The 14,994-nt window shown below is 41.1% G+C and overlaps 1 protein-coding gene across 2 annotated transcripts; it reads right to left on the bottom strand.

Annotated features, from left to right (window-relative positions):
- Positions 1-8,661: 8,661 nt before the first annotated feature.
- On the bottom strand, positions 8,662-14,990 carry LOC111261955 (uncharacterized). Of its 2 annotated transcripts, XR_015311750.1 has the most exons (7): positions 14,727-14,990; positions 14,229-14,402; positions 13,820-14,001; positions 13,066-13,244; positions 12,664-12,774; positions 10,633-12,125; positions 8,662-10,424 (listed from the first exon to the last, which is right to left on the bottom strand). XR_015311750.1 is itself a non-coding variant. In XM_022835873.2 (6 exons), the coding sequence occupies exons 2-6, from the start codon at positions 14,375-14,377 to the stop codon at positions 10,695-10,697; spliced, it is 2,052 nt and encodes a 683-aa protein (XP_022691608.1). In that variant the 5' UTR covers positions 14,378-14,402; positions 14,727-14,990; the 3' UTR covers positions 8,662-10,694. The 2 variants fall into 2 exon arrangements, 1 of the variants encoding a protein (XP_022691608.1); XM_022835873.2 differs by having other exon boundaries at positions 8,662-12,125.
- Between the last annotated feature and the right edge of the window lie 4 nt (positions 14,991-14,994).

Raw genomic sequence — 14,994 nt, 5'->3', positions numbered from 1 at the left:
CGTTATATAGGAATGGTTCATATATGACAAGTCGCTGATTTATATATGATGCTTATTCACACATATCATGCGGTGATATGGACAACGATAGCAAGAAGTAAGCTTTATAAACGTTAGGTTTACCTCATGCCATAACTAACATGAAACAGACCAGCCGATCAAGATGTGACACGAAGCAGCTTCGTGTCATGCTCTGCAGAAGTAGAACTTCACTTTTTTGCCATTTCACTGCTAATACGGTCAGTAACTGCGGGACCCTCACTCGCTAAACCTCGTGTGCTTAGGCCTCGCTCAATTCAGTGTAGGATTTCAAATGTGTTCGTTAACTACCACAGCGTAAAAGGCATTAGGTTATCACTTTTTAATGGGGCATCTACAAAAATATTAGCAGCATACATATATTCTAGCGCTCTCCCACCTATTTGCTCCCGGTGCAACCTACTCTAATTGGTAAACGAAAAAAGGCTGCGCCAGCTTTTTCATGATTGACCTAGTGTTCTGAAGTGTTGTGTTAGGGTTTCTTCGGTTCTTCACCATCTGCAACTTACACTTGAAATTATAAGGAAATGATTGTGCCCGTTTAACTACGACTAAATTAAAGTTAAGACTATTAAGAAAAAAAAAACTGCGATATGAAAATGATCATTTCTTTGTACGCGTATATGACATGATTTTCTCAAAACTTACAATCATATTCTTGGTTTAACGGAGAAAAATGAACTTCTGGTTCCAAGTTGAGTAGCCGAAATTTTTTGATGCAATAGTGCCTGCTACTTGAGATCTCGTGCAGAATCCACCTCTGTATCGCACTTATGCGGCACGCGAATATAAAAGCTAACGTTATCATAGTATTTCCAACACAGGAACCCTATACAGCGTCCAATACCGTGCTCGTTCATGAAGCTACCTGAAATCGAATTAATAAACCCCCAGAACTTCATCAGCTATTTATGGTTAAATGGCCATTGAAGGCTCGTGTTACTCCCCCCTTAGAAACATACTTAATGAACCTTCAGTACAAATCGTTCTTGCGCTTTTATCAATAGAACCCCTATATAACCGTTTAAGCACCCCTCTACGGATATAAGTCTTCCCGAACAAAACGGCCGACAAGCTTGTATTCCCAGGCATCCTTCCTAAGTTGATAATCTCTAATTCACCTCATATAGTATTTTCTAATCTAATACATATCTGGTTAACTTTTTTCCGGAAAGCCTTTTTTAGACTGACTACACAGATAACTTAAATGGGTTCCACTGAGAAGAGGGCTAAGTAAACTGTGCTAGCAACGTGTCATCCATTAGATTCTAGCCTGGTGTTAAGCGAAAAAAACGAAACAAGGTAAATATACGAAAACGTACATAGACTGTGCAGCCAGCGGGAGAAACATCGAGCAAACGATGTTTTCTGACAGCAGATACGCGAACGCCCTAGCCAGCTGGCACGTTAAATATAACGAGCTGGATTTGTGGGGAGCTCATGGAAAAAAAGTGTGGTCTTATATGGTAAGTCAATTGCCACCTAGGTAGTTGTAGCGATCGAAGTAACGATAAACGTATCCAATAACTGTTACTAAGCGCACCCACTGTTAGATCTGGTATGCATTTGACGGGCCGGAGCTAAGCCGTAATTGCAAACGTCTCGCTCAGGTTAGAGTCTAAATTTTGTCTTAGCTAGGTAAATTAAGGTTGTACCAGGCCACAATCAAACTGTCGATGCAATTGAGAAACGCTAATCGAGATTAATTAACAATTAGTAGCGACTGACAGATCTGCTCGACGTCGCACACGTGAACTTTTCGTAGCGAAGGTAACCTAGGGCTCAGCCATCTGTGAGTACTCAAAGCAGGTAACATAGAGAGAAGATCGAACGTGGTTACCATCCGCGGTTGGGTGTTGGCATGAGGATTTTGCGCTACTGGTTTATCTGAATATCAGGTGCTTTTCGACATAAGCTTAATTCATTCCAAATCATAGATACAGCGGACTCTAGCGCGTTACATTATGAGACGCAGGGCTTGCTTGGGTGACCGTTAGATTACTCAAGCAATTTTTCTACTCAATAACATTAGAAATGAAAACAAAACATTAGAAGAAAGGTTGCAAATGACTGTTAGGTAGTCATCTGCGACAGGATAATTATAACCCATGCGATAGGGGTGGTTAACACGTGATGTCTTATTTTCTCTATAAGGGCTGATCTGCATTGGATGCTCACTACAACAATAAAACTGTATGTACATGTTTATATATCAAAAGTTACTGTTCGAGATTCTAGTAACCGTCATTAATCATGACCATTTGAACTCGGTCCGTGAAAAAGCATTAACAACCAACTAATTTGGTCACTGTCTTTTTATTAGGAAGCAGCCAAAAGCTTAGTCTCTACACACCAGGTACCTGGAACATTGAAGAAAACCTTGGATCGTATCCCGAACAGCTCTTAGAGCAATTCAATATTTCCCCGTCTAAATAACAATTCCTCTTGGAGCAGCTGCAATGGACACTATTTCATTTGTCCACTCTCCCGAAGCCGGTGGCCTAGTCATTTAAAGGGCCATCACCTCGGTCATCAACGAAATACAAATTATCAGTCAATACGCCGTCCATTGCTTTCTACGAGGCACTCGATCGAAGCGACCACGCCAGTGCTCCTGAGACCGACGTGGGAGGTCCGCCGGCGCAGAGACGAGCTTTCACTCTAAGTCCGAGTGTGCACTAACTCGATGACTAAGTGACCATTTCAGGGGAGGCGGTGGGGCTACATGTACAGCCACGCACCAACAAATCATGTCGAACAAATCGGGTCTCAGATAGCTGCTAATCGGCGTTTGCGTACCGGCTACAGTCATTTGTGATGATCCGTTGCAAACCTGTATGAAGCGAAACAATTCATTCGCCTCCCTTAAGGCGTTGGCTTTACACGGAAGAGTCAAACTGTAGCTGAACATCTTCAACCAATACTCATGTCAGGAAAACGAGGCCGTATTAAACCTCCTAGGTTCACGGCAGGTTAATCTGCGACGACTACAAAAAAGCAGACAGAGGTAGAGTTGACGAGGGTTGAAAAATGAGAAAAAGTAGAAAACAGTTTTACTCGGACCTAAAACAGGTCTAGACTGCTTCGTTTCAAAAACGTCTGTTAATATTTTACTGCATTTTTGATACTGTTTGTTTTTTTTCCGTTAGAATAAATCAAATAATTGATTAATAGTTCTTCTAACAGTCTGGAGGACCGGCGTATTAGGCTTACCAGCGTCCCTAAATTCTTTAATCAGTAGGGTCGTTTCGAAGCGTCGAAAAGGCTTTCCGATCAAATCGAAATCGTTTCTTTATGACTTTACGAGAGTACAATGAAAGTAAGATACCCACATGCACATGCACATGCACACACACAAATTAGAAAAGCTATTTTCTCTAAGTGAATCTGATTCATTTGGATTCCTGGCAGCATAAGTGTTCCGGTGTTGTGTGTGCAGACGCAAAACTTCAGCGGAGTCTGCAGACATCAAACAGATGAAAGTCAAGCAGAGTAGAGGCATCTGGTTTTCCCCTGCCATCAACCCCCCAGCGCTGCAAAATAGTAATCCGTAAAGAGGAGCCAATGACGTTTGCAGCTCTGTCGGACCTCAACAGCTTACTAGAAGGATGATCACAGTGAGTGAGCATCACCTGCGTAGCGTCATCATATGATAGAGATGGTTTCATTTCACGTACCCTGTACGTGCAGATCCAACGAGAAACACATTGTGTCAACTACTGCTAACGTGGCGTATCAAATAAAGAACTATTCCTTCAAAGCATCCTTTCTACCCAAAAAATATAAGCCATTTCAATAACAACGAAGGCGCCCTGCAACACATGTTATCATATTTATCAATCGAATTGGTAAAGTAAGCAATGGCCAATGGTAGTAAGCAACTGACTATGGTAGGACCACTTTTGAATTTCGGCGATGTTTCGCTAGAGTCCTTTTGAAAATGCGATACTTATTATTTCATTCACAACTAGAATGAAGGCATTGCCTTCTAAACATGCTAGGTGCATGTCTCAAAGACACAAAGCTCAGAATGTAGAGTAATTAATACCTGGGAGCCATCATTCCCTGCACAGGTCGACCAGAATCTCTAGTCAAGACCCTCTCGCTCTTATTCAAAGATAGGCAATGCACTGTGCAACATTGTGCACGTATCTCTATTTCAATAGGCGTGCCCTGGCCGAATAGAGCCAAAAACGTTTCGTTTTTCCTCTGGTTCGTCGCATCCTCTTTTCCAGCTATTAACTAACTCTACGACGGCTTTGGAGCTGATTTAGATCACCCCTCTCTCGTTGCTTTCCTTCCTATAGGTAGTTTGTCTTTTCTCATCTACTCTCACCAGCGTCCACTCAGTAGAAATATACTACGAAACTTTTCAGAGCTTTTTCGTTGAGAAACGCGAGTGATCATCGCCATACAGAAAGCAGCTACCTTTATTTGGACTGGTGCGTGTTCCGAGTATCAGATGTATTATCTTGCCTCTCCAAAGTCAGAGATGGAGGCTGACACAGTCTGCTCTACTCCTGCGAGACAATACCGCTACACATACTGCAGCGAGAAAACCAGCGGTGCGGGACGAATAGCTGGCTTGGCAGGGGAGTAAAACAAGTGAGGAGGTGGTCGGCAATAATGGGGATAGGGTAGAAAACCGCCAAAACGGGCGTGATAATTTTATTAGTCGACCACGATGGCACCACTTTCGGCTTTCGTTCTCTGTCTGTATCGAGCCCTCGAGAGGGGCTCGCACACCCCCGAGTGGGGGGATCGAAAGATTGAGTCAGTCGCTTGGTCGCATCAGAGAATGTAAGAAAGTTAGCGATAGCCAGATATGGGGAGCAGCAAGAAAAGAGATAACAGGTGACGTTTAATGAAGACGTTTATTAAATTTTCGATCGATTAAAGGGGCGCTGGGGGGAAGCAAAATGCACAATGGAGGGAAACGAATGAGTGTGGTCATAGCTTGACTGTGTCTCGTCCAGATAGAGGAGGTCGAGACGAGAGACGACGAATAACGAAGAGAGCAGATAAGAAAATGAGGGAGATAAATTCATTGAGAATTGGGAAGATGAGACGACATTTGATATTATAAACATACATAATAAATTCTATTCACTTCTATAGAAAGCTCAGGCTGAATTTGTTCCCTCTTTGTTTTTCCGTATGGACGGCGCATATGCTGGAATAGCACAAAATTCTGAGAAGATACGCGGGCGTGGCTAGACTCATCGCCCGCACGTTCAATGCTTTCGAATGAAACAGCTTTTATACTGTATGTAAGCAAAAGGCCAGATCACCCAGTTTGAATACATTTGTGTAACATTTTTCAGGAGAACTAAGGACGCAGTTAAAACTGTTTGTTTTGGAGGAGGGTCAGTTGGAGCTTTAGGCCGAAATGCCGGATGCTGGTAACCTCTACAAATTAGACCTTGCACAGTAATATGTCCTTTTGGTCTCAACGTAGAAGCGACGGTGTCTCAACTTAATGACATTTGCAATCTCCCACAAATCAATTTCTTGGCTGTTCGCTCCCTTTTCCTGACCCACAGCTGATAACGAAATATCGACATAATGATTCACCCAAGCATTCGGCATCCAGAGAAAATCGTTTGCAACTTAGACGGCAATACCCCAGTCGGGTGCCGACACCTAGGCGCGCGACCCCATTGGCCAAGGTGTGTGACGTAGGTCGGTACCTTAACTTTGTTACGGTATTTCGACATGAGTTGTAACAAAGTAACTTCGTACAGAATTATAAATTTCTACGCATTTCATACTACGAGTAGGTCTTACGCACTTGAGTTCGTGCTGAAATAGCACAACAGAACGTTACACGCCATCTCAGCCATTTGACTCGATTAGCTCTTCAATATGCTTGTAGACACAACAGTAAAGCATAATGCTCATGGTAGACAATTTGAGCTACGGTCCCTTATATTTGCTTATTTTTCAACGCGTCTTCGTTATAGCGCAGTGGTATTTACCTACTGAACATATGGAACACGTGGTAGACGCATACTTATGCTGGGGCCACCCATTCGAAGCAATGCTTAACAGCTCTGCTGGATGTGAATTTTTCTTCCGATTTTTTAGCCTTATATTCGGCTAAACTTTACGGATCAAAAGTGCTTGACTTTCACAAGATAACACGTTCGGATTGTTCAAACTAACTGTGGCTATGTCACTGCATAAAGTACAAGCTGAATTACAACAAAAGCGTTTACAACACTCTTTTATACGTTTTGTTGGCTGCAAATCATGATCAGTTCCACAGACCCATAGGCATTTTCAAATAATAAATAGAAGGACTTGGCAAACCACAGCCTATACCATATCTTTATTGATTCGTGAAGCGAGTTGATTTAAAGGTGTAGAAGTAACATGGTGACGCGCAAACGTCAGCTCTGATCCTAAACGCAGGTGCCTTGGCTCTTATCTCATCATAATGTGAGGTAGAGAGACCTGAAGTGTGGGAAGTGACAGCTAACTCGACTTCAAGGGAGCTCGTGCGGGTGCTTCGACGGCTCTCACGGATGACTCGTGCTGGGTCTGATTTTCAACATAATCTCTACTGGATCGGTGGAAGAGGTTTAGTTGTATGTAAACGCCTAACTGTAATTCCTGCCGGGGTATCGTATGGCGAGCTGTGCATACAAATGCCTTTCACACCAGCTGAGGAAAAGCCTTATTTGATACAACCTTATGTTTCGCTTACCTAAAGAGTACTTGTCCGCAGGATTTTTATGCGACGTTGAACAGTGTCCACTACGAGGCTTGATGAAATTTGTGTAGGAAAAGTGGCCTGCACCAGTTTACTTGGTTGACTCCCAAATAGTTTTGAAATAGTCCTACATTGGCAAAATATTCTTCAGGTTTCTATGCCCAAGCTGTTAACAAACTAATTGACTAGGTAGAAATGCAATATGCTACAGCCCGACCAGCCCTTGAGCCGATGTACGGTACACTTTTTTGAGAATGGATCATTGATACGCCAATCGTAGGGGAGGCAAGCTAAATGTGAAAATGGTTGAAGATCATAATTAGATTTATTTAATAGGACAGAGAGCAGCCGATTCGATTAACGAAGGACAGGTGTTTCATATCTTTCAGCCGATCAGCTCCATCAAAACTTTTCTATAAGAAACAGACGTATAGCAGCGCTCGATTCCGCCGCTCGATTATATAAAAGGTATCGGATTCCAGAAAATTTACTCTCTAAATATAGCTAGAGGAACTAAAGGTGAGTTCAGGTTCGAAAAAAGCACTAAAAAAATACAGACTTTTGGAAAAGAAAATCGAATAACACCGAGATGCTTATAACAAATACATTTTTTCTCAAAATCAACATTTAGTATTCAGAGATACTTTCTCTAAAACGCGTAACTTGTCTCGTCTCTAGAATAATATTTGCTCCGATCGTTCCTCAGCTAGCAGAGCAGCCCAGAAAAACACTGCCGGGTGCTGAATATCAGCCAATAGACAACAATCGTATACACCTTTACTGCACATCTTCCAATAACATTGACATTAGTGTATGATGAAGAAAAAAAATAACAACCGCTAATATCTGTGTGGTTTAATCCGAGTTGTTCCCACGACCTTCCCTAACTTTTTTGTATCTATATCTTACTGATTTCTTTAAGCTAAACTCTATTCTTGCAATGTTTTTCTGCATATCTCCTCTGAAAGATTCACCTTGCACAAATCGGCTATCGGAGATCGACTTTGGCTCGATCTAGCTAGCTAGACGTGATATGGATATTATGCACTCCCTTTTAAACAATGTTCTGCTGTCATGATTTCCTTATCAGCTTTGTGCGGAGATAAGATCACACCAACATCCGCCAGTTTGGATAAAGCTGTTGTTATCGAACTCCGTGGGAACGAAATTCACCCATAATTTCTGCTGGTGCGAGCATAACTATTGTGAGCTATTCATCGTCCTCAGCGTACCTTCAATCAGGTGGGTACGCGCAGTGGCAGCTTGAACGCTATAGAAAATTCGCGCTGGCTTGTTTCATTGGTCATCGTCGTAACTGCGGCACCCTAGGCCGGGAGACTAGATAAACGACTAGTACAATTAAGCCTATTCTTCATATGATGATTTCCGTCTTCTTCGTATTCTTCATACGATGAAACGAAATAGTTACACTATTTATAAAAGTGACTTAAAAATTCTAATAAGTTCACAAATTTGTCCTACAAAAGCGAAATATCAGATAATCGACCTCGACTTACTACGTTATTCGCTGTTGTTGACACCCGAAATACTCTAGCGTCAGCTTGTTTTATAGCGCAAGTTTTGTTCTCGCAAACTGTTTACTACATGAACTCATATCGCCTCGTGCTTCAAATATGTATACACTCGAATATAGCGGTATCTGTTGCGCTTGTTATTTACCGCCTCTTTGCTAGTACTGGAAATTGTGGCCAGTTAGGCTAGAGAAGGAATAACTGGGCCAATATGGCGTGAATTGGAAAAGAACAGGAGACATTTGAAATTATTTGGAAGCGTTTTTTTTATTTACTTTTTTATTTTAGGCGGCCATAAGCAACTACCCGTCAAGCTCTATTGTAGGTTTTCCCTATCAGTTCATGGGAATGAAGGTCAAGGAAAACATTGTCAACCCAATTTTTAACTCGACACTTCTTTTTATTCCTATCACTTTTAACGCGTATGTACAGAGTTACACAGGGTACATTTTTTCTTTTAAAAAAAACTATGAACGCAACTAGACAATAGCCGTGATTCACAACAAAACGCGTCGCAGCGCCCGTAACCTCATCAGTATTCGTTGGATTATTATCCCAACTTACGTTATCAGACAATAAGAATCATACAATTTTAACTTCATCAGCAGTGAGTCAGTTATGGAAAAATTTAAACTTAATAAATAGCATATCTTATTGCCAAGAAGCTTTCATGTTCACTGATGCGGGTATGAAGTCTGCGACTTGACGTTGCTGTGACATCCTGTAGCGATAGAAATTCGCCCCCCACTGAAACACATATGTAACCTGTCGTTTTTTAGAAATTATCCGTATTATCTGCCAGTAGTCTATTTCACATGAAGATGCGGTTACATTTTGCGTACTCATTTACTCACTAGGTCATTCCTCGTCTGCGTATATAAACAATATTTTCAAGTGATTTTATACGTACATAGATCGTAATTAGATTACTAGTTTAATGGAAACTTCTAGCATATGTCTCATTAATAACCTTTCGTATCGTAGAAACAGAGCGTCCAAATGGTTATGCAATCGACGTGAAGGCCCCATGATTATGCATCCTTAACCTCTTAGATATTCTTTGTTCGTTAGCAAAATGTTGTTAAATATTCGGCTACATTTAATAGATAAACTACTGTTGAGCATTTTACACTATTGATTGCGTAACATTTTAAACGCCCGCGCATTAAATACATTCACAGAGCTTCATAACATTATGGCACTCCGGCGTTGTTTATAGGCTGAAGACCCCACACAATGCGTTAAAAAAAAGGGGGAGCTATATCGGCGAGTTATGAACCAATCAACTGTAAAGAACAAACGTTTAAAGCTAAGCACACCTTTTTGACATCGAGCACCGAACAATTGGTATTGGCTTTGATGGCCGCTTGTCAGCTATCAAACTAGTGTTCGGCACATACAAACAACGTATGCCGTTCATTTCTTCGAGTGCAGTTATGAAACACTAATGGAAACCTAGCTTAAATCGTCGAGTCGCTATACCTCTCGAGTTTTCTGGTTCAACGTAACGTTACTTTTTCTGCTACGCAAAATGACAACTCGAACACAAGCTTAAGAAGTCACTAGGTGCATTGCTCGAGCGTAAAAAGCTTCCTTCTACAACTGGGACTTGGCTGACTTTAGTTAAAGCAACAAGTTCTTCCATGCCAAACAGTTAAAACTAATCCGCTGTGCAATTCAAACGATTCCTATCAATTGATTAGAAAAAAAACATACTATAGAATAATCACAAACAAGATTAGATAACACAAGCACATTTCACGAAACAATGTAAAGTTTTGGAATAGCGAGACCAGACGAAAACGGCCAAATAATATCTCTCAAAAACAGGTCCAGTTATCCAACGGGTTCAAATCTAAACGCCTAGAAAAAATCGAATTTATTCATCTCTTCTTGAGTTGATAGTCACCATTTCGCACACGATGCGTTTAGCAGCGCCAATGCGCTAACATGCTCATGTGCTTCACTGCTTAATCTGTTTTTTCGTTGACTAGTAGGGCAGTCTTGTTACATTCACAACTATCGGCGAGCAAGTCTTTTTTTGTTTCGTATTCAGGACTGACACAAGTCAACATCAATTTGATCGAACAGTAACAGACGGCACCATATCGACATTAACAAGCTCATACCCTTTTAGCCTGAAACAGAAATTTAACCAGTGGTATTAACAGTCAGTAAAAGATGCCTGTGATAGGGTGGCTGTGGTGGCGACGGAAAAACGGCCTGTGTTAAATAGGCTTCTTCTCTTTCTATTTAAAATATTTTCAAGTAATGTTAACACGTACGTCTGACTTATACTTCTCTAGAGTAGAAAACAGTAACAGTGAACTGGAGGAATCACTTTACCCATTTTAAAATAGGGCGAGAATTACTATAGGGCACTGCCAGAATCATTTCATGCGACTAAGCTAATCGTCATCACGTTTATCCCTAGCGAAATCGCGTCTGACACGTTTCTCTTCGGGCTCATTCGATGCATCTTCGACAGCTTCTCCAAGGCACGGGGTCTTTAAGGACTCCGGCCGTATGATCCTGGTTATTGCGTGGCTTTGCCCCATCTTGAGATCGCTGGATGTAGATGTCGTCTTTGGGTGCTCTATGGCATACGTTAACGTGGCAATCTTGCATGAAGCCTCACCGGAGTATTGGCTGGTAGTTCGTCTGCTTATGGGGACCCGGTTTTCTTCGTCGCTAAAGATGCTTTCAACGCCTTCGTAAGTAGGCGTACTTGAGCGTGTATTTTTGCCTATATCGATGCCATCGATTCCGATTTCAGTGGTCGAAGTGACCGTGGGTGATTTTGACTCGTTCAAAGGTTCCGTTACGTTTCCGTTATTTGATTTTTCGTCAGATATAAAACTGCTGCTATTACTTGTGCTGCTACTCGAGGATAAACTATTATCGCTCTCTATGTCACTAATATGTTGTACAACATCATCCTTTTTCGTTGTGAAGACATTCTTCAACAAATCGTAGCCCAGAATTGCCTTTGCGGAGTTTCCGTCCAAAGTCAGTGCGTCTTGCTTACCGTCGAACTGCTCCTCAGCCAACATAACCCGCCAGATCCGATGTTCAGCAGAAGTAGATTTTGAAGGCATATTCAGCCTGCGCCTCAGTCGCTCCTGGTGCTCAAGGAACCGCCGCACCGATTTACGATATCTCCACTGTTCAAGTTCTGGCCACGTCTTCAGTTCCGTTTGGTCAATGGGTCTTGGAATAATTTCTTGTCTCGGGCATTCGTCAATCATATAAAACACACCTGCTCCTTGAAAGTTCCTGGAAGCAACTTTTATAGCCTCGAGGATGTTAATGTCAGGATAGTGAATAAGATGATCTGAACTAGCAGTTAGCTCGATGGCGCCCCGGATGCGACTGTCAAATAGAGCAAGTACGGCATGTTTTGCTACAACTAACGCCATTTTAGCGGAGAGGAAAAAGTTTGTTATAGCATTCTGAACTTCTGTCTCAGTAAGGTTATAACTGTGTCGCATTTTCAAGCCTCTCCAGTAGTTCGTCTTTCTGGTCGAGCTAATTGCGCGACAATTGAACGGCGTCAGTTCTAGTTTTTCGCCAAGTTCTTTTAACATGTTCTCTAACTGCATTTCAGTTAAAGATCCCCGACCTGCATCCTGAATGTAAAGCTGCCGTAGCAGAAGCACGGTGTCGCTAAAGAAATACTTTCCGCTTTCAATGATTTCGTTAAGGTCTTCAGATTTGAGGTAGTGCGACTCTTCGCTAGTCGAAGAAGAGTAGGCGCTTCTTGCGAGCGCAGCCAGCCCGATTGACATGGCTTGTAAAGTCTCATGGCTCCTGAATTTGAGGGTCGCGCTGCTAAGCACCTGCAGTTTAGTTCAATATATCGACAAAAGCAAATGGAAAGCCATTGAAAAATATCGTCTCTAAGTTTGGTAGATAACATTGTTTTAAGAGAGCAGTGCCACATGACAATAAAATTATCAAAATCAAATTAACAAGAGTCAAATAGTATTAAGTAACTAATTTTTAAAATTGTCTAGATTACAATACGTGTTATATATATCGGGATACGAGCTTGATTTTCGAAATACAAATAGTTGAAGCTGACTTACCTTTTTTATTTTGGTTAAATTGCACATATTGTTTTGATGAAGGTGTGTATGCGATCTAGACGAATTGCCTATATACTCTACAGAACGATTGAATGAACCAATGACATGTACGTTTTTTCTTTTAATAAAAACATTACCACATTTGACATGTTGAGAACCTATAATGCGTGTGTTTACGAATAGCGTTAAAGCTCAAAGTCTTAATTTACTTAATTTGCTCTAGTAGTAGTCCCAAACTACCTCCAAAAACGTCGAGCCGGTATGTAAGCTAATGCAAAGTTTCTCTTACCGGGTTGTATTTCCGCCTCGACACTGGCATCACGTGAGGGTGATATTGGGCCTGCACACCATTGTGTTCGGCGTACGCTTCGGTGTCCCTGCACGCGTTGCTCGCCAAAAACTTGCAAAAAAAATAGTTCGGGATTTTTAAACTTAATCTTAGGGAACTTATTTGACAATTAAAAATTTTGAAAAATGTATTCCACAAATTTCTCGAATTTCCTTTTGGTAATTTTAGGAATTAAGTCCTTTCATTACTATCCGTATTTATTCGGATTAACAGGTACCCCGTTCACTTATCAAGCCCTTTCATGAAGCTACTTAGTAGATTATTGCTTGAGGTGCCCATTTAACAACCCTGTGGCGTTTAGAGATTAAATATAAAAATAAATATCAACGGTAATATATATACCTCTTTAGGAAAATGTTCTTCAAATACAGTTCGTATCCTTTGTATACTCTTTGTTTTTGCCACAGTTAAGGATACTTCCAATCCAGAAGATCGGCGCAAAAAACGTTCGAAACATCCTAGGCTCCGGAGCGTGTGCGATATATCTTCTACCCGAATTGGAATCCTAAATGATCCCCGATCTAAAATCAATATAAATACACGAAAAGAGATTGTTTCTTTAGGCTATAAAATACACTGTTTGAATGCGTAAACTTGTAAAGAAAGGCTGTCCCTCCCAAATACTTTTCAAGAAACAGGTACACAATGCGAAAGAAAAGCAACGGTTAAAAAGCGATTAAAACTCTCCGAATCGACCTGTACTATAAAATACAGCAAATTATAACAGAACAAAGATGAGAAGGTGTAGCAGTTGTCTCAAGGGAACGAATTTGATGAGATTTAGAGACGCTTGGTCCTGAGGGCTTGCAGTTCAAGGACAAATAATTCTTAGCGCTTATACTTCCATAATGATCTTGTAATCCCACAATGCAATCTACGTTTAATCGTAATGTCCCTTAATTATCTTATTTTGATCGTATTTGTCTTTGCATATTTTTTAGGAAATATTATGGTAATTGAATGCAGCTTGATGCATATCCTTACTCAACTCGAATGATGGCATCTATTATCCATTATTGTCAAATATATTCATTATATTACGATGTTATTATATTTAAATGTAATCAAGTTAATCAAATATTCTGTAACACCTTACCTTCACTGTAAATTGTTATGAGCTGTGCGATATCCGGTTGCTTTTTAAGATAGGATATGAACATTTTTCGCACTATTTTAGCCTCATCCTCCAATTTCCATTGTCTCTCAGCATCTAGAATGCTGTCGCAAATGTATCGCTCGAAGAAGAACTGCTCATAGCGAATCAGGTTGGAATATAGGCTGAAATTAATTTTAAAAATATCAAAATTTTAGCATGAAATTTCTTTGTATTTGTTTTTCCTATGCTATATTACTCTTCTTTACTAAACGTTTTTAAAGTATGCTCGGATGACTAAGAACTATATAAGCGCATTGTCATATCCTTATTAATACTGCGAGCAAGAATCTTTTATGCTCTCTCATTTGGTTATTTTGCTAATTGTTGATGTTAATCTGCAATTGCTCACCGAAAGCGCTGTGAAGGTGACCAACTGTCCCACCGAGAATGGCTAGAGTCTCCGTTTGATTCACTCTCGTTTAGGCTGGGTTTTTCGACGAGTGCCACAGAAGCAAGTGCCAAAAACACTTCAGCTTCATAGAGCACCTTCTGTGCCATTGGTGAGTAGCTAGGCGGCACAGATCTATGAGACACAAAAGAAACGGGTCACAACTACTCTAAATTACAGATTTGATATCCTTATAATAACCTACGCTTATGACATTTTCAAGGAGTTGCGTCTATAGAAATACATAAAAATTGGCATAACAAGAATATTGTACTGTTGATACGCATATACGAGCTCGCTTACTGACAGCTACAGTCACCGAGAGCATAGTGGTTAACACTGGGATGTACCCGGTATATTAAAAAAAAACGGCTGAACGGCAAGCTGGAGTCTTTCAAAGAATACGTTCCACCGATACTCTTTTGTAATAGTTTTTTTACTGCTTGGTGTATTTGTTACCCTAGAGAGTATTATCACAGCGTCCCTGCCGATGTCAACCCGGCTCCAACATTATTGAAAAGCTGCACTAGTCGGCTTCCTGCAAGGACACAATGCACGCGCAGTCGAAACCGATCACAGTCACCATTCCGTGGGTTGGAAAACGTTAACTTGGGTGGAACATTTTCTCACTGCAATTTTCGCAATCCGCTCCGAGAGACTTAGGGAGAGCTCCTCCGGCCCTGGCAAGAGTCGCTACTGCTGCTGCTGCTGTTGTTGATCTTAGCGC

The sequence above is a fragment of the Varroa jacobsoni genome, unplaced genomic scaffold (genome assembly GCF_002532875.2).
Source record: "Varroa jacobsoni isolate VJ856 unplaced genomic scaffold, vjacob_1.0 scaffold_617, whole genome shotgun sequence".
Lineage (NCBI taxonomy): Eukaryota > Metazoa > Arthropoda > Arachnida > Mesostigmata > Varroidae > Varroa > Varroa jacobsoni.
This window is presented reverse-complemented; position numbering and strand designations above follow the sequence as displayed.